The 19,710-nt window shown below is 41.9% G+C and overlaps 1 protein-coding gene across 5 annotated transcripts in view; it reads left to right on the top strand.

Moving 5' to 3' along the window:
• Positions 1–19,710, top strand: part of acox3 (acyl-CoA oxidase 3, pristanoyl) — a 141,191-nt gene that overhangs the window by 52,416 nt on the left and 69,065 nt on the right. For all 5 annotated transcript variants that reach the window (XM_073043069.1, XM_073043065.1, XM_073043066.1 and 2 more), the window contains exons 8-13: positions 694–790; positions 2,492–2,662; positions 4,532–4,654; positions 10,272–10,392; positions 10,847–10,969; positions 13,407–13,517. In XM_073043069.1, coding sequence (XP_072899170.1) covers positions 694–790; positions 2,492–2,662; positions 4,532–4,654; positions 10,272–10,392; positions 10,847–10,969; positions 13,407–13,517 — 746 coding nt within the window. The remainder of the gene's footprint in view (positions 1–693; positions 791–2,491; positions 2,663–4,531; positions 4,655–10,271; positions 10,393–10,846; positions 10,970–13,406; positions 13,518–19,710) is intronic.

Raw genomic sequence — 19,710 nt, 5'->3', positions numbered from 1 at the left:
TATCTTTGTGGAAATCCCAGGTTCAGTGCAGCTATAGTTTAACCTAGCAACTACTTCGCTGATTTCTGCTGCCAGCTCCCCAAACCTAACAGGACAATGCAGACCCCTAAGATTTCTCTGCTCTTAGACTTGAAAATCTGGCTGCCGAGCAGTAAATGAGTAGGTTGAAAGGGTTGCTGAAAGAATGGAAAGCGGACAGTTTTATTCTATCTGATTCAGGAAGTTTAAATGCTCAGAGTATGTATGTTTTTACTTTTTAATGTAATGATTTGTCTTTTTTTAAAATACTTTTGTGCTCACTGTGAATGTCTAAGACACTCACAAACATTCTATTTTACAGCATCTTACCTGTGAGCGATGCTATCAAGGCTTTTATGGAAGTGTAGTCAGCCATTTTTGCCTGAAGAATACCTGTGCTCTGTTTCTTTAGACCTTGCTGGCCTTTCAAGAGCGAACTGAACCTAGGTCCAGTCTGGAAGAAACAGTGCAGTTACATGCAAACCTTATGCTCAGCAGAAGATCCAGCCTTTTAGCTCCAGTTTTTATGAGCGTAAACTTTCTTTACACATTTTGGGGGAGTTTTCCTGAATTAAGCAGTGAATTCCCAACCAATTTCAGTGCAAGTAATGCTTTCAGTATAAGAGCTCATGGATTTTTAAATTCAGAATCTCTCATATGGTTCCGTTTTAACAGATTTAGTCTGTTCAACAATGTTCGGATTCCTCGGGAAAATCTGCTCAACAGAAATGGAGATGTGACGCCGGAAGGAAATTATGTAACTTCATCGAAGGTGATTCCTATTAAATTAATTATGGTCTGTAGTTTGTTATATTTCCTAAACTCATATTGGCTTTATTTGATAAAGCCGTCATGGATGACCATAGCTCCAATGTTCCATCTGTTGGCTCTGGACATCTACAGTACTGTGCTGAAAGTCTCTTTACAATCGAAAATGGTATTTTAATGAAGGGTTCTCCAGTACAGCAGGTTACCATGGCCAACGAGGCTCAGTACTTGCATAAGTGGTCACTGCTAAAGAGATTAATCCCTTCACTTGAGTCTTAACAGGCTAATGTACAGATGTGGTTTTTACATGTTTTATCTTTATGAAGTAAATTTTGCAAACTTTTTTTTTGTCAATGGCCATAAAGCTGTTTTATCTACAGTATTTTTGTGTTGGTATTCTTGTGGAAACCAGCAGGATATGTACTGAGAGCATTAAAATATTTACCAAAAATATGAAATTGTACTTTTGGTTTTGGCCCACAGTGCCATCCTTTCATTCCTCTCAGTAGATGCTGCCTGACCTGCTAAGTTCCAGCTGCATTTTTGTATGTGTCACTGCTGCTTCTATTTATTCCTTCATTTACACTATCTAATTGGAACGGCTATCACAATCTTCACGGTTCATTGGTTTGGTTATTTGTATAGATTTGCTTTTCCCTTTCCATTGCCATTTTCATCATATCTTGACGGTTGTTATCTGGTGTGATCCTACAATAAATCTAGTTGCAATGTTCCACAAGGTTGAAGAAATGTGCTCGATCTTTTATTAGTAACTAGCAAAACATTCCATCTTGAAGTGATGTTATTAAGCAAAGCTCAGCTGTAACGAAACGGAGTTCAGCTGTCAACAAAAGATATGACATCCATTGGTCACCAGCTCCAAACTAAACTGCCCAGCACAAAGCAGGAATACATAACCGCTTTTACCATGCCCCCCACCCATGTGACTGGTTACCATAGTAAACACGACAAAGAATACAATGTAGATCAAAAACAGGTACATGGCTCCCACTTTCCCTTTCTCTCCGGCTTTACTGTATTATTACCTTCTTCATGGATTCTTCTGCTTTCCTTTGAACAGCCTCAAATCAAGGCAGTGTGCAGGGTAACTTATTGTAATTTATTGGGAGGAAACCAGAGCACCCAGATGAAACTCACACAGACACAGGGAGAGCATACAAGCTCTGTACAGGCAGTGGTGGCAATTGAGTTCAGGTTGCTGGTACTGTAAAGCATTATGCTAACCACTACACTGCCGTGCTGCTCCAATACATTTAACTAGACAATTTAAATTATTGCCAATTTAATAAACAGTAGTTTTTCTTGAGGGTAATTTATTTAATTTTATTTATTGATTCTATTTCATAGTAAGCATGGAGTAGGCCTTTCCAGCCTTTCTAGCCAGGCCACCCCAGCAATCCCACAACCCTGATTAATCCTAACATAATCTCGGGACAATTTACAACAACCAGTTAACCTACCTGTTGCGTCTTTGGACTATGGGAGGGAACCAGAGCACCCGGGGAAAACCCACGCATTCCACAGGAACACGTACAGAGATTCCTTATTGGATGGGGCCAGAATTGAACTCTGAACTCTGGAACACCCCAAGCGCCACGCTGACCACTACACTACCGTGGCAACCAATGACTTAAAAATTTTTCCAGAAACTGTCATTTTTGTTTAAATCCCTTATTCTCATCAGGACTCTGGTCATCAGTTTGGAGGACTGTCCTTCGGTAGAGTGGGAGTAATAGGAACGGCTGTGGCACATCTTAAGCTCAGCCTGACAATTGCTATTCGCTACTCGGCAGTGCGTCGTCAATTTGGGCCGACGGATCATGAAGAAGTACCCGTGCTTGAATATCAAGTGCAGGTATGTGACATATAATAATATTGTATGTATATGTAACTCTCGGTTCGTCTAGCAGCTTAATCTAGGGGAAGATAGCCCATGGCCCAGCCAAACTAAAGAAATCTCGTTTGGGTGGATGCTGTGCGATGTGTTCCCTGTTACAAATCAGTACCCCGAAATAACAAACAGTACACAATATGCGATTAAACGATTGAGCTTTATAATGCTTAATTTGACTATATGGTTGGAACGAAACAAAAAAAAGGCCCATTCTCATGAAACAGTCCGATGCACAACATTGGAGCTGAAGGCTCCATTCATTTGCTCCCCGTCGACCTCCTCCGAGCATAGCCGATCCTCTGACCCTCGCTCCAAGTCCACTCCGTCCGGCGGTCTACCAACTCTCTCCATTCGCATCTTCTCTCTCTTCGTCTATCCCCAACAAAAAAATGGGAAATCTCTGCTGCCAGACCCACAAGAAAGAATAACATCCCCCTCATTGGGTGGTCCCTCATTCCAAAGCCCCATTATCTCTCGTCATAACCCAAACATTGCTGCTGCAGAGAAACCATTAACTTAGCAGTGACACCTTACAGCGTGATACATACATGACATGTAATATAAGGGCAGGTAACTGACATATATATGACGTTTATAAGTTTTTGAGGATTAGCCATCAACTGCAATATAATCAGAACAATTTTATTTCTTATTTCATGGAATATTCCTAATTAAAAAATGCTAACTAAATACAAGTTGATGTTACCTTTACCACTGTTACATGAAGAACACAACATGTAAAATACATGTTATTAAATTTACCCATTGGATTTGAAGTGTGTCTCATAGCTTTTCATTTAATCAATGAATAGCTTTGCTCCATCTGCTGGAAGCTGACTGCACTTCCGTGGACTTGTCCCTTTATGTGTATCACTGGGTCTGTATGTAGGTGATCAAAGTTCTAAGTACATTTATTATCAAAGTGTTTATAAATTATACAACCTGGAGATTCGTCTCCTTACGGGCAGCCACGAAACAAGAAACCCAAAAGAACCCTTTAAAAAAAGACCCACTGCGCACAGAGAGAAATAAAACACAACTCGTGCAAACAATAAAAGCCAGCAACAGCATTCAGAACAAAAGTGTGTCCGTAGCCACGAGGCCCGGAGCAGGCCCACTGCCTCAGCCTCAATTCATCACACAGTGAAGCAACAGCAAGGTTGCAGAGACGAAGCTCAGAGCCGCTGGATCAGCTCACAGTCTCAGCCTCAGTGCCACGGCAAGCAGAGTAAACATCGCCGAGCAGCAAGCAGGACTGGCTCGACCTTGCCTCCGGTCCCAGCACCCAGTCCAGAGTTTAAATTGTCCAGGCACCAATGTGTTTGTCATTTCAAAGACACATACCCTGAAGCATTGTTTCATTGCAAAGTGTCATCGAAAGGAAGCTTGGGAAAATGACAGGAATTGCATTATTTCTTTACAATCAGACAGTACTTGAGTTGTTTAGTCGGTCATCACTCACAGCATAGAATAAGATTTTCCTGCCCTTCGAGCCAGGACACCCAGCAATCTCCTGATTTAACCCGAGCCTGATCATGGGACAATTCACAATGACCAATTAACCAACCAACTGGTACATCTTTGGACTGTGGGCGGAAACCAGAGCACCCAGAGGAAACCCACATGATCACGGGGAGAACATACAAGCTCCTTATAGGCAGCAGTGGGAATTGAACCCAGATTGCTGGTACTGTAAAGCGTTGTGCTAGCCACTACACTACCATGCCACCCCAATACATTTAAATTGGCAATTTAATTTATTGCCAATTTAATAAACAGTGGTTTTTCTTGAGTCATATATATTAAATGAAATATTTTCTTCTCTTTCAGCAATGGCGTCTTATTCCCTATTTGGCAGCCACCTATGCATTGGACTTCTTTGCCAGGTCACTTTTCATGACCTGCGTTGAATATCAAATGAAAAGTTTGATGAAGTTAAAGAGTAAAAAACAGGTGATTATTCAAAGTACATATACATTACCATACCCAAACCTGAGATTATTTTCTTGCGGGCATTCACAGTCAATACAAAGAAACACCAGAGGATCAGTGAAAAACTGTTCACAAGAAGATAGACAAACAACCAGTGTGCAAATACAAAAAGAAAAGAGAAAATAATAATAAAGAAATATCATAAACATGAGATAAAGAGTCCTTGAAAGTGAGCCCATAGGTTTGGGAACATGGCAGTGATGTTGAGTGAAGTTATCCCCTTTGGTTCAAGAGCCTGATGGTTGAGGGGTAATAACTGTTTCTGAACCTGATGGTGTAAATCCTGAGGCTCCTGTAGCTCCTTCCTGATGGCAGCAGTGAGAAGAGAGCATGGCCTGAATGGTGGGGATGCTGCATTCCCTGTAGTTGTGCTCACTGGTGGGGAGGTCTTTACCAATGAGGGACTGGCGTGTATTCATTCCTTTTTATAATCTTTTCCATTTCAAGAGCATTGATGTTTCAGTACCAGGCCATAATGCAACCAGTTCTTACTCTCTCCAGCACTTATCTGTAGACGTTTGTCAAAGTTTGAGTTGACATGCCGAATCTTCGCCAACTTCTAAGAAAATAGAGGCACTGCTGTGCACGTCTTCACTACTTTTGTTTATTCATGCCTGTCCCTCCATTCGCTTGATCTCAGCTGATTTCTTACCTCAGACTACTTTCTTGCATTAAACATATCTCCTTCAGTTGTTATGATCTCTTAAAAAAATTGATTAGTGTTGTATTTGTTGGGAATGCATGGCATTCTTCAAAAGATTTCTAATTTCTAATGGTAATGAAAACAATGTTTAATTAAAAAAGCATTCAACACAGAACAATACAACAGTTTGGGCCACTATGTTGTGCAGATTTAATTAAACTAGTAATTATATGCATAACTAACATAATCTATTCTGCCTAAAGAATGTCAATATCCTCCCCCCCCCCCCCCCTATTCTCTGCACATTCCTGTGCTTAAGAGTCTGAAGACACACACTCAGTGATTCAGGAACAGCTTCTTCCCCTCTGCCATCTAATTTCTGAATGGACGTCAAGCCCATGAACACAAATCACTAATTTATTTTTGTTTTTGCACTATTTATTTAATTTAACTATTTACTATATAATATATTCACTATAATTTAGTTTTTTTTCTCTCTATTACTATGTATTGCATTGTACTGCTGCTCCAAAGATGACAAATTTCACAATATATGCCGATGATATTAAACCTAATTCTGATTCCGATTCTTATGCATCTCTATTGTACTTGTGTCACCACCACCCCTGGCAGCATGTTCCAGTCACCCACCACCGTCTGGAAAAAAACATTGCCTCACATATTTCCTTCGAACCTACCCCTTCTTGCCTTAAATGCGTGCCCTCTCGTGTTAGACATTTCAATGCTGGGAAAAAGACACCGACCATCTATCCCTCACATAATCTTATAAACTTCTCTCAGATCTCCCGTCAGGCTGTGCTGCTGCAGAGAAAACAACCCAAGTTTGTCTAATCTCCTTGTTGCACATGCATGTTTACCACTGCAGAGCAGCATCAGTTTAGACCAACGGGTCATGAGGAAATAGCAATACTTGAGTGTCAAATTCAGGTATATGACCATTATAAATTATTACAGAATAGCCATCAACTGCAACATAATTAGTATAACTTTAGCTACATATGTTTAGGGAGCTGTGGGCTTGGACCCCAAGATCGCTCTGTACGCCAACACTTTTAGGGGCCCCGTCCTTATAGTGTATTTTACAAAGACAACTGCGCTGCTCGGAAGAGCGCTATATGAGGTCATTCTTAGCCTCTACAATGAGTCAACCTATAGCTAGGGAAGTGATGAGCTCCTCCTGTTAGACTGTTTGGGGCAACTTATTTTTTATTCTTTCTTATTTCTCTTCTAATATTTGTGTATCTGTGACACTGTAATTTCCTTTGGGATCAATGAAGTATCTATCTATCTTATCCTTGTACATTTGATCTCCTGAAGTGCAACACCCCACATTTGGCTGGATTAAGCTCTATCTGCCATGTCTCCACCCATACCTGCCAGTGATCTGTGTCCCGCTGTATCCCTTGGCGATCTTCTACATGGTCCACAGCACCAGCAATCCTTATATCACCTGCAAGCTTATAACTCACCCATTCACATTTTCATCCGGGTCATTTAGATAGATAGATAGATAGATAGATACTTTATTCATCCCCATGGGGAAATTCAGCATTTTTTTCCAATGTCCCGTACACTTGTTGTAGCAAAAACTCATTACATACAATACAATACTTAACTCAGTAATAATATGATATGCATCTAAATCACTAGCTCAAAAAGCATTAATAATAGCTTTAAAAAGTTCTTAAGTCCTGGCAGTTGAATTGTAAAGCCTAATGGCATTGGGGAGTATTGACCTCTTCATCCTGTCTGAGGAGCATTGCATCGACAGTAACCTGTCGCTGAAACTGCTTCTCTGTCTCTGGATGGTGCTATGTAGAGGATGTTCAGGGTTTTCCATAATTGACCGTAGCCTACTCAGCGCCCTTCGCTCAGCTACCGATGTTAAACTCTCCAGTACTTTGCCCACGACAGAGCCCGCCTTCCTTTTTTGTTTTTGTATTTTTGTATCTATCACAAACAACAGAGGTCCAGGCATGGATCACTGTGGAACACTGCTAGTTAGGGGCCTCCAGAATTAGTCTTATCAACCACTATCCCATGTCTACAATGGGCAAGCTAATTCTGAATCCAAACAGTCAAGTCAGTGTGAATGCCATGCATTGTAAATGTCTGCATGAACCTACCTTGTGAAAAGCCCTAGTAAAGTCTATGTAGACACACGTCTACCTGTATCAGTCATCATCATCACTTACTTTGCATTTGGTGTAACAACCATGCATTAGAACTGGTTATGATAACTTGGGTAAATGAGAAGACTATCTGGTCCTAAAGAGGTCACTTCAATGGCATACTGTACCTTGGAGTCAACTCCATGCATATCTCCCCTAAATGGGAGAATGACTTTGGATGTGCCGGTGACCAGAATTTATCATTGGAGTTATTCCAGGATAACAAAGACTGAGGGTTTTTGTCAAACCAGCCAATCATCTGTGTGTCAACATAATTAAAGAGGACTCCTTTGTCAGAAGAAATATAGTATTTTCAGTACTTTCATTGTGGAGAAAATGAATGCAGCACTTCCAATGGTTTCAGCATTTTATTCCACAAGGGAGGTCTCAATAACAGCAGACATTTCCACTTGTTCTTAAAAATGAACTGGGGAATGTATAATTCCATTAATGTTCTGTTGATAATGATAAGGGTACTAATTACTGCTGGGAGCATCGTCTTAATTTTCTATTAGCCCACTATCCACCACTATTTAAAGAGAATCAGAATCAAGTTTAATATCACTGGCTTGCATTGTGAAATTTGTTGTTTTGCAGCAGAAGTACATTGCAATGAATTGGGAGACTGGACAGCTGATTTTTTGTTTGGAAACTTTTTCCATCTTTAGGAATATACTTGTTGCCATTGAGTAAGTCATTAATATCACAGGCACAAGATGATGCAGGAAAATTCAGTCTGAAATTCAATTACTTACATTAGTTAGGAACACTCTCCATTCAACAGTATCTATAATGCAAGTAGATATTGAGTCTTGTCAGGTCTCATATGTCAAAATTTACTGCTGCATTTTGCATGCTTGGAAATTTAGAGGAAGGTGAAAGGGTCTTACATTAATCTTCGGCAAAATACATTCAGTATTTAGAAGAGGAAAGGTATAACTTCTTGAGATTGTTAGACAAAAACTACAAACCCCATTTCCAGAAAAGTTGGGATATTTTCCAAAATGCAATAAAAACGAAAATCTGTGATATGTTAATTCACGTGAACCTTTATTTAACTGACAAAATACAAAGAAAAGATTTTCAATAGTTTTACTGACCAACTTAATTGTATTTTGTAAATATACACAAATTTAGAATTTGATGGCTGCAACACACTCAACAAAAGTTGGGACAGAGGCATGTTTACCATTGTGTTACATCACCTTTCCTTTTAATAACACTTTTTAATCGTTTTGGAACTGAGGATACTAATTGTAGTAGATTTGCAATTGGGAATTTTGTCCATTCTTGCTTGATATAAGACTTCAGCTGCTCAACAGTCCGTGGTCTCTGTTGTCTGATTCTCCTCTTCATGATGCGCCATACATTTTCAATAGGAGATAGATCTGGACTGGCAGCAGGCCAGTCAAGCACACGCACTCTGTGTCTACAAAGCCACGCTGTTCTAGCCCGTGCAGAATGTGGTCTGGCATTGTCCTGCTGAAATAAGCATGGACGTCCTGGGAAGAGGCGTCGCCTTGATGGCGACATATGTCTCTCTAAAATCCTAATATACGCCTCAGAGTCAATGATACCTTCACATACATGCAACTCACCCATGCCGTGGGCACTGATGCACCCCCCATACCATCACAGATGCTGGCTTTTGCACCTTTCACTGATAACAATCAGGATGGTCGTTTTCATCTTTGGCACGGAAAACTCGACACCCGTTTTTTCTGAAAACTAGCTGAAATGTGGACTCATCTGACCACAGCACATGGTTCCACAGTCTTTCGGTCCATCTGAGATGAGCTCGGGCCCAGAGAACTCGCCGGCGTTTCTGCATAGAGTTGATGTATGGCTTCCTCCTTGCGTAATACAGTTTCAGGTTGCATTTCTGGATGCAGCGACGGACTGTGTTAAGTGACAATGGTTTTCTGAAGTACTCCCGAGCCCAGGTGGCTATAATTGTTACAGTAGCATGACGATTTCTTAGGCAGTGCTGCCTGAGGGCTCGAAGATCACGCGCATTCAACAGTGGTTTCCGACCTTGCCCTTTACGCACTGAGATGTCTCTGAATTCTCTGAATCTTTTCACAATATTATGTACTATAGATGTTGAAAGACCTAAATTCTCTGCAATCTTGCATTGAGAAATGTTCCTTTTGAACTGACTAACAATTCTCTCACGAATTTTGGCACAAAGGGGTAAGCCACGACCCATCCTTGCTTGCAAAGACTGAGCCTTTGATGGACGGTACTTTTATACCCAGTCATGATACCTCACCTGCTACCAATTAGCCTGCTTAATGTGGAGTCTTCCAAACCGGTGTTACTTGAATATTCTGTGCACTTTTCAATCTTATTTTAACTCTGTCCCAACTTTTGTTGAGTGTGTTGCAGCCATCAAATTCTAAATTTGTGTATATTTACAAAATACAATTAAGTTGGTCAGTAAAACTATTGAAAATCTTTTCTTTGTACTTTTGTCAGTTAAATAAAGGTTCACGTGAATTAACATATCACAGATTTTTGTTTTTATTGCATTTTGGAAAATATCCCAACTTTTCTGGAAATGGGGTTTGTAGGTGGAATGTGGTAAAGTATCTGGACTTACCTAAATTATAAACCGGATTCTCTATTAAAGTGATCCAGCTGCTCGGCAGAGAACATACACTGATCTTTGTCATTTCTTGTTTAAAAAATCATAAATGATTACACATTTGTCATGCTTTATCTTCAACTTTAATTTTGATAGGTCGAGGTTGGTAAAGAAATACATGCATTGACCTGTGCAGCTAAACCTCTCAGTTCATGGACAGCTCAGCATGGCATTCAGGAGTGCCGCGAAGCTTGTGGAGGTCATGGCTACCTTGCCAGTAAGTGCTAGATTGCTGTCATTCGTCAAAGGCATACGGTGAAGTACGTTGTTCTACATCGTATCAAATCAGCAAGGTTTGTCCGAGCAGCCTGCAAGGCCATTATGCTTGAGGTGCCATCGTAGCGTGTCCACAACTTGCTGACCCAACCGTATGTCATTGGCATGTGGGAGGGAGAACATGCAAACCCGTCACAGGCAGAGGCAGGAGCCGAACCCCCATCAGTAATCGCTTAAAGCAATGCACTAAATGCCATACTACTGTGATGCCCCGATATATATTTGCTAACATACTTAATAGAATCTAAGCAATGATAACAATTCAGACTTGAACTTACTGAAGCAGTTTGGCAAATGTGTCTTCATGTAAAATATTTCTAAATTATTTCTAAAAAGAGTCTGAAGTATAATGGCGTGGTGATATAATTCATCTTCATATCTGATTTCCTTTGCAGTAAATCGTCTTGGGGATGCTAGAAATGACAATGACCTCACCTGTACTGTTGAAGGTGACAATAATGTCTTACTACAGCAAACAAGTAACTACCTTCTTAGTTGGATGAAAGATAAAGAACAAGGTTAGTTTCATGTAATATCTAACTCATTGATCTCCTTTCATCCTCATCAAATGTTTTTTTATTTATTGAGTTACAGTGCAGAACAGGCCCTTCTGGCATTTCGAACCACGCCACCTAGCAACCCCTGATTTAACCCAAGCCTAATCATGGGACAATTTACAGTGACCAACCGGTACATCTTTAGACTTGGGCAGAAACCAGAGCACACTGAGGAAACCCACGCAGTCACAAAGAGGGCGTCCAAACTTCTTCCCGCTGCTACTTTGGAAATGTATATGAAAAGTCTTTAAATAACTTCTACATGTATTAAAATGGGAAGATAGTAATGACCTCCTGATCACAGACAATAAACACGAGGAAGTGGCGTTAGCCTAGGAATTCTGGAAAGCAGGCTCTAGGTTGACAATACAGCAGGGGGACCTGGGTGCAGCAGAAGGTAGCAGTGACAATGCACCATATGGTCTGGATGCAGGTCAATGGGACTAGGCAGATTAATAGTTCGATACAGACTAGATGGACTGAAAGGCCTGTTTCTGTGCTGTAGTTTTCTGTGACTATAGGAAGATCAGAAGTGGTGCATTTGTTTGCATCCAAAGTTTGGGGAAGATGGATTGATGATTACAACAGTGATGAGGCTAGTGAGAGTGTGGGGAGAGAGTTTGCAGATCGCCTCTATGGGGGGTTGTGGCTGATACTGGGTTGGGAGAACTTAACGCCTCAGCTTCGGTAAGTCAGATGTCGGGAAGATGGTGGAGATATTATGGGGGGGGGGCAACAAGCAAAACAATCGGGGGAAAAATCAAGTGATTAGCAGTTTGGGTGTGCTGGATATCCTGGAAGTTGACAGTGATATTTGAGCTCTTGGAGATACAACTCCACCTCTTTCCTCCCTGACCTTACTCCTCTGCCCATGGTCAGCCCCTGTCTCACCCCTCCCCTTTTTCTCTGTGTACCAGCCATCTTCCCACTCCATTCTCAGCCCTAATGCAAGGTCACAACACAAAACATGGACAGTTCCTTTCTCTCCCCCCCAGTGCTGCTCGACCTGCTGAGTTCCTCCAGCAGTTCATTGTTTGGAGCACTCGAGCCCTGGTATAGAGTGGATAGGAATGGCTGCGTTTGACCAGCTCAGGCTGCCATTTTGCCATATAAACCTGACTACATCCGAAACTGTTCGTTGCCTGAAAGCAAGAAAATTGAACTTAGGTACCACAAATGCTTCAGCGAGAGTAAAGCTTGGGTAACAGTTTTTTTAATAAAAATGACTGCAGAGGATTCTAGACTCAGCCAATTCCATCACGAGCACATCAAGGACGTCTTCCAAAGGTGCTGCCTCAAAAAGGCAACAACCATTAAGGACCCTCACCATCTGGGACATGCTGGCTGTCATTGCTACCATCGGAGAGGAGGACTGCTTCTTCCCTTCTGTCATCAGATATCTGAATGGGCCACCATGCATTCATTCATTTATTTATTGTAACTTCTAGTAACTTTTAGCCTTGCTCTGTACTGATGCCATTAAACAACAAACTTTGTGACAAACATTAGTGATAAGGAGTCTGATAGGTTCTGGCCTTTGATGTCCGAGAGCGCTAATGAATGTAAAAGAGAAGGGACCAGACACCTGACAGGCTAAGTGAGCAGTGGGAACAGGCACATATTGAAGAGAAAGGAGAAGGAAGTAATGACCAAGGTAATGCTAACCAGCTAGAGGGTTATCAGAAAGGGGCAAGATGCAGCAACAGAGTCAGCTTAAGGGAAAATAATGAGATAAAATTAAAGGGTCTTCATCTCAACATTCAAAGTTGGATTAACTAATTGCATAATAGAAATAAACAGATTTGATTTGAAAGCCATCAACAGGGATAAGTCCCCAGGCAGGGTCTTGGCCTAGGACTTTGACGATTTCTTTGCCTCCCACAGGTGCTGTTGAGATCTTCCAGCAGTTTATTTGTTGCCATAGGAACAAGTCGACCAAAGTGTAAGATTAAATGCTCAGGGCTATTTGACATTTTGAAACCGTAGGTAGAAAGAAAGAGAGATGCAGTTAATAAAGAATGAGATCACAGCATTTAGCGGGTCATTGAAAGTGGAACTTCTTTCAGTACCAAAGCTGTTGTGATTCCTTTAAGCCCTGATATATAACATGATCTTAAATGCTCTCTTAGCGGAGTATGTCTTCTAAACCCACCAATAAGTAGAGATTGCTGCCCTTCCCCATGAAGACTATCCCCTCTCTAACCCCCTTCCCTCAGTAGTCTCCCCATATGTCTAAGCCTGTTTGCTGACCTGTCTGCTGGCCAAAGTTGGTTAGATCTTGAAATATAGTTGTGTCAAATCCTCAGATCCACTCCATTGCCAGATTGTCAGTGTTGATGGGCTTGGACCAATCAAGACTAGTTTGCCTAATTCTTTGGAAAATCTTCTTACTTTTTAGAGAATGTTGTCATCACATCTCCTTCACAGTCTGTCGACTTTCTGGAAGATTTCGACGTTATTCTTGGCCAAAAATTCACATCAACTACGGCAGAGTGTCTGGATTCTTCAGGTGAGTTGCCATGTTTGTGAAAGGCTTGATTTTCAACCATGTTTGTTTGGAGAAAGTAATTGCAGTGAATTTCTTTTTTCAATTAAAAATGACCATGTTCATTATTATTGAAACCAAACCCTTTATCTGTTCCACCTGTCCCTCCCAGATTTGGAATTCATCTCCCCCTCACCCACCCACCCACCTGCCTACCCCTTCACCCGGCCTCATCTATCACCTACCAGCTGTACTTCTTTCCCTGCTCCACCTCCTTATCCTAGCTTCTGCCCCCTTCCTTTTCAGTCCTGATGAAGGGTCTCAGCCTGAAACATCAACTGTTTATTCCCCTTCCTGTCTTGCTGAATTCCTTCAGCATTTCATGTGAGCTGCTTTGTATTCAGTTTCCCAGTACTTGCAGAATTTGTGTTTAGATCCTTGATTTCATGTTTTTCACTCTTGATTAATGAAGGAGATGCCAAATGCTTGCTCATTTCCCCTCTTGCCGATGTTAGCTGCTTTCTCTCTTGATAGCCTTACAGGATGCTGTATGATAGGCCAGACAATTAAATATTGGAACAGTCATGTCTCACCCAACAAGTGCATAGATAGGAGTTTATCAATATATTATCTGATGTAGTGGCAGCAATCGATAACATTACTGAGCTAGAAGCAGGAATAGACACGTGGCCTGAAGTTCATCTTAATTTCAAAGGAGGTAATTAAGCCTTAGAGAATGGCCACCAAGAGGGATGGAACAGTACACTAGTTGGATTTCATGGTGAGCACTAACATTTACAGTGATTAATGGAAAGAAAGACTAGATATTGAACAAGTGTCAGTGATTTTGGAGAACAGAGAGGGAGGGGAGGGGATTGGGGATTAAGAACAGCAGTCAGGAGGTACAGCTGGGTGTGGTTCATGTACATGTTGAACCTTACCTGACGGTACTGCTCTGGAAGGTGAATTAACTTGAATTCACTCACCAACATCCACAGAATCATGCTTGGTATCGTGCCTGGAAGGAAATCTTGGAAAATATTTAGAAGGAAGTAAGCGAGAAAATAAAGTGAGAAGCAGGGTGAGAGTCAGTCCCCTTGAGCTGACTCCAACACACAGTAAATTTGTCACTGATCCAATTCTATGGCCACTTTCCTGTTCCTTTCGCATACTTCCTGTCTTCCCTGCTGTTGAAATGTCTGTCAAAAGCTTGAGTTTTGCAGAAGTACTTGGATCATTTTGTGGTATTTTCATAGTGTGCACTTAAGTGTGTGGATTTATTAACCTGAGCAATCGAATTATCTCAGCTCTTCTACAAGAACTCAGGAGGAAAAATGATCAGATCACCTACTTCCAGGAAAAATTGGAGTCCTTTATTCCCAGCACACTCTGGGTGACTGCTTCCCTAGTGAATAATTTAGGATCCAACATTTGCTAAGGGAAGTCATGTTTCATAGAACACAATAGCATCACTTGTCCTATATAATTCTTTTTACTAATAATAAAACTTAATCTTTGCATATCACTGCTGGAATATATGCTGATATTTTCCAAACAAATAAATAACTTGCTGCTAGTTTTGAAAACTTTCCAATGGCTTTCCAGCACATTAATATGATGTTGAATTATTTATGGTTTTGCTGTATCCTGTCTGCTGTCAGGACCCTCTTTCCAGACAGCTGGAACCAAATGAGACAGCCATGTCCTTTCCTGGCATAGAAGAATCTAATTAAATTCACCAGAACTGCTTCTAGATTCTAAATTTGTGATTGCACTGGGTCGTGGTCCTATGATGACTTTCGCACGTCAGTATTTTAATGCTTCTAAAGTTGGTAGCCCAGAATATGCCAAAACCTAGCTCACAACAGAATTGCCTCCTCCAGCCCCTGCATGTGAAGGGCCAGTGTTCCTCCAGTGATATGAGTGCAAGAAAAACAAAAACTCGTTAATTAAAATCATCTTAAAATTTGTAAAAATGATATCCAATTCCTTTTAAGGAGTATGGTGCACATGAGTCATCAATGTCGAAGATAAAATTTCCCCAATTCAAACAACAATTGAAAATAAACTTATCGTAAAGGCTTTGTGCACTTCATTTTCATTTATAAGCACTTCCACAATCATCTGAAAGTTGATACAAAGCATCAGTTATTGGAAGAGATGGCCCAAATACTGCTCTAAGTATTAAGGACCATTTTAACAGAGGAGTGAAAGGTTGGGAGGTAGAAATGTGGTGATCAAGTTCAAGAGCTGATAAGGTACGGCGGCTGAAGTTGCAACATGCACTGATGGATCAATTATTTTCAGCTGATTAAGAGGCAAAAGTTCAAAGAGCGCAACTATTTTTCTTGAGTTGAAAAGGGCAAGACCTTCAAAAAATGTGAAAGTAAGGCTAAGAATATTAAAATTGAAATATGGATAAACAAGTTTACAGTGTAAATCAGCAAGCACATGACCACACTGTTTTTATTTGAGGTTAAGTTCAGCAAGTTGGGCAACTGGAGACCACAGTTCATTCATTCATTCATCGTGCAACGCTGAGAACCACTCCAGTCATCTGCGATTTGTAGGGGCTGGACTTGTCTGTGGAATCGCAGGTATCTGGAGGGGTCAAACCGCACTAAGAATGTTCTTGGGCAGTGTGGACAAATGATAGCAGCCACGTTAGGTTGGAGACTGCTGGCTCGGGCTTTCCTGGCCAGCCTACGTCGCTCTCTGCTGCATTTGTCCTTTCTGCCTCACCTGTCACTACACCCTTATGGAGGGCGAAGCGCCACTCAGTTCGATCCTGGGTTGATGCCAAAGACTTTTACACTCAGGCCCTGTGTAACACTGATTCGTTACAGTGCGGTTATTCAATTCTATATTGAAATTTTTAAAAATGACATTCCAAACACTTAAAACTTCTCAAGTGTGGCTGCCATTACAGTAAACATTCAATCAGCGAATGAGAGCGTTTTACATACACACCGAGCCACTCACAGTCAATCACGTATTAGTTCACGCTCTGCCTCCCCTGCATGTGTAAACGTTCTTGCTGCCTTGCCAGTTTATTCCATTTTTTCACTGGAAAACTGGCTGCAACTTCCAGTGAGGGTGGTGCATCTAGGATCTAGGGAAAGCATTAGCATGGATGAGAAACTGCAAGTGTTCGGAAACTGGTGAGCATCAGGTTGATGTTGAAAAGCATTCTCATGGTGAAAGCCTTAATAACAAAGAGCTTTGAGAATTGGCAGAGCAACGCATCCTGGGTAAATCTGAGGACACGGACACGGATAGAGAAGAGAAAATACCAGCAAGAAACCTCACCACAAAATTCCTCAGCACTAGCATAATCTCAATCACACAAATCACAGACCAGTTCATCGACCCTGACCAGGGTGAAGCAATAAGGTAAAGAGAGGTGTTCAACTTCAGATATAAAATCTGCTGAAGGCTACACTTTCTTTGGCGATCCTGGCATTTATTTCATCATCAATGACGATGTTCTGGTACAGTGTGCTGCCGAGGTTCATGAACCTGAACACTGGGTTAAGTCTTTGACCGTTGATTGTGATGTTTGGCTCAGCATGTGATTTCCCTGGAACTGGCTTCAGTCTTCTTGGTGTTAATGGTAAGCGCAAAGTTGGTACACACATCAGAAAACTTGTTGAAAGAGCACTGCTTCTCATCTTTTGTACCAGCATTGAGGACATGGACATCGACTAAAAGGAAGTCTCTGATGATATCTGTCAGTACCTTAGTTTTTGCTTGGAGCCTCCTGAGTTTGAACAGTTTCCCATTGGTACAGAATCTGATGATGATGCCTATGTCACTATCTCTGAAGGCTTCAGTCAACATGATGGAAAACATCAGACTGAATAGCATTAGTGCCAAGGTGCAGCCCTGGTTGACCCCGTTTGAGACAAGGAAGGGCTCGAACGTCCCACCATTTTCCTGAACTCTAGCGTGCATGCCATCATAGAAATAATCCTCCATAGTGATGAATTTCCTTGAACATCTGTGCTTCACCATGATCTTTCACAGACCCTCTCTGCAAACAGTGTCAAAGGTCATGGTCAGATCGACATAGCAGGAGAACAGGTCAGTGTTTTGCTCCTGACAGTTCTCTTCCAGCTGTTATGCAGCAAACATCATATCGATAGTCCCACTCTCTTTCTGGAATCCACACCGGCTCTCTGGTAGGAGTCCCTGGTTTAAGGTCCGATGTGAGATGGTTGAGAAGATCTTGTCTGTGACAGGCAGCAAGGTGCCACGCATGAGGCTGGTTACCAAGCTGAGAGCCCATGGTATTACAGGAAAGTTACTAACATGGTTAGAGCATTGGCTGATTGGTAGGAGGCAGTGAGTGGGGATAAAGGAACCTTGTCTGGTTGACTGCCAGTGACTAGTGGTGTTTCGCAGAGGTCAATGTTGGGACCGCTTCATTTTATGCTGTATATCAATGATTTAGATGATGGAATAGATGCCTTTGTTGCCAAGTTTGCAGGTGATACGAAGATTGGTGGAGTGGCAGGTAGTGTTGAGGAAATGGGTGAGCTCCAGAAAGACTTAAACAGGCTAGGGGAATGGGCAAGAAAGTGGCAAATGAAATACAATGTTGGAAAATGCATGGTCATGCACTTTGGTAGTAGAAATAAATATGCAGATTATTCTCTAAATGGAGACATTCAAAAATCTGAGATGCAAAGAGACTTCGGAGTCCTTCTGCAGAGCACGCTAAAGGTTAACTTGCAGGTAGAGTTCGGGGTGAGGAAGGCAAATGCAATGTTAGCATTCATTTCAAGAGGTCTTGTATACAAGAGCAGGGATGTGAAGCTGAGGCTTTAAAAGGCGCTGGTGAAGTCTCACCTTGAGTATTGTGAACAGTTTTGGGCCCCTCATCTAAGAAAAGATGTGCTGGCATTGGAGAGGGTTCAGAGGAGGTTCACAAGGATGATTCCAGGAATGAGAGGGTTATCATATGAGGAACGTTTGATGGCTCTGGGTCTGTACTCGCTGGAATTCGAAAGATGAGGGAGGATCTCATTTAAACCTTTCGAATGTCAAAAGAGCAGATATGGAAAGGATGTTTCCCATGATGAGAGAGTCTAGGACAAGAGGGCACAGCCTCAGGATAGAGGGGTGTCCATTTAAAACAGAAATGTGGATAAATTTCTGAAGCCAGAGAGTGGTGAATTTGTTACCACAGGCAGCTGTGGAGGTCAGGTTGTTGGGTGTATTTAAGGCAGAGATTGAGGCTGTTGATTGGATATGGCATCAAAGGTTATGGAGAGAAGGTTGGGGAGTGGGTCTGAGGAGAGGAACAAAGGATCAGCCATGATTGACTGGCAGAGCAGACTCGGGCCAAATGGCCTAATTCTGCCCCAGTGTCTTATGCTATTCTCTGACAGCTGTCGCAGGTCTGAATGTTTCCTTTTTGCTTATACAGCTGGATAATGGATATGTCTTTAAATGCCTGTGGGATCATCTCTTGCTGCCACATGAGTTGGAAGAGCTGATGGACCTTTCCTGTTAGCACTGCACCTCCTTTCTTGTAGGCCTCAGCTGGTATTGTGTCTGATCCAGGTGCTTTGCCACTAGAGAGCTGATGTATCTCTTTCTGGGTCGCGGCTAAGGTTGGTGGACCATCCAGTGCTTCATCGACAGGTATCCGGGGCAGGTGATCGATGGCTTGTAATTTATAGTCAAAGGGTGATTCAGAACACTGTTACAGTGCTCAGCCCAGCTATGAAGAATTTTCTCTTTGTCCATTGTCAGTCTGTCCCCGTACCCAGGAGAGGGGATGATTCTGATGATGTGGGACCGTAAATGACTTATAGTGCAGCGTAGAAGTTCATGCTTCTCTGCATATGCCTGTGTCTCATCAGCTTTATTTCTCAGCAGGAATCCTGCTGGCACAGTTTATGTTATATGGTCGTTTGGATGTTATTGAAGGCATCCTTCTTTGAGGTGGAATTAGGGTCGCTGAGGAAAGCTTATGTGTAGATGATGTCTCTCATCCAACAGTTGTTTAATGTTGACATACTTTTCATCAAACCAGTCCTTGTGCTCTCTGGTAGCAGGCCCGGAATCTCTGAAGCGGTGTTACAGATCACTAGGAGAGGACAGAAGACCATGGAAGAAAGAAAAGGGGGTGGAGTACCAGAGGGAGGTGATGGGTAGGCAAGGTGAGGGGGGGAATAGGAATGGAGAATGGTTGAGGCAGGGGTTGGGG

Source organism: Hemitrygon akajei, chromosome 4 (genome assembly GCF_048418815.1).
Source record: "Hemitrygon akajei chromosome 4, sHemAka1.3, whole genome shotgun sequence".
Classification (NCBI taxonomy): Eukaryota; Metazoa; Chordata; class Chondrichthyes; order Myliobatiformes; family Dasyatidae; genus Hemitrygon; species Hemitrygon akajei.
This window is presented reverse-complemented; position numbering and strand designations above follow the sequence as displayed.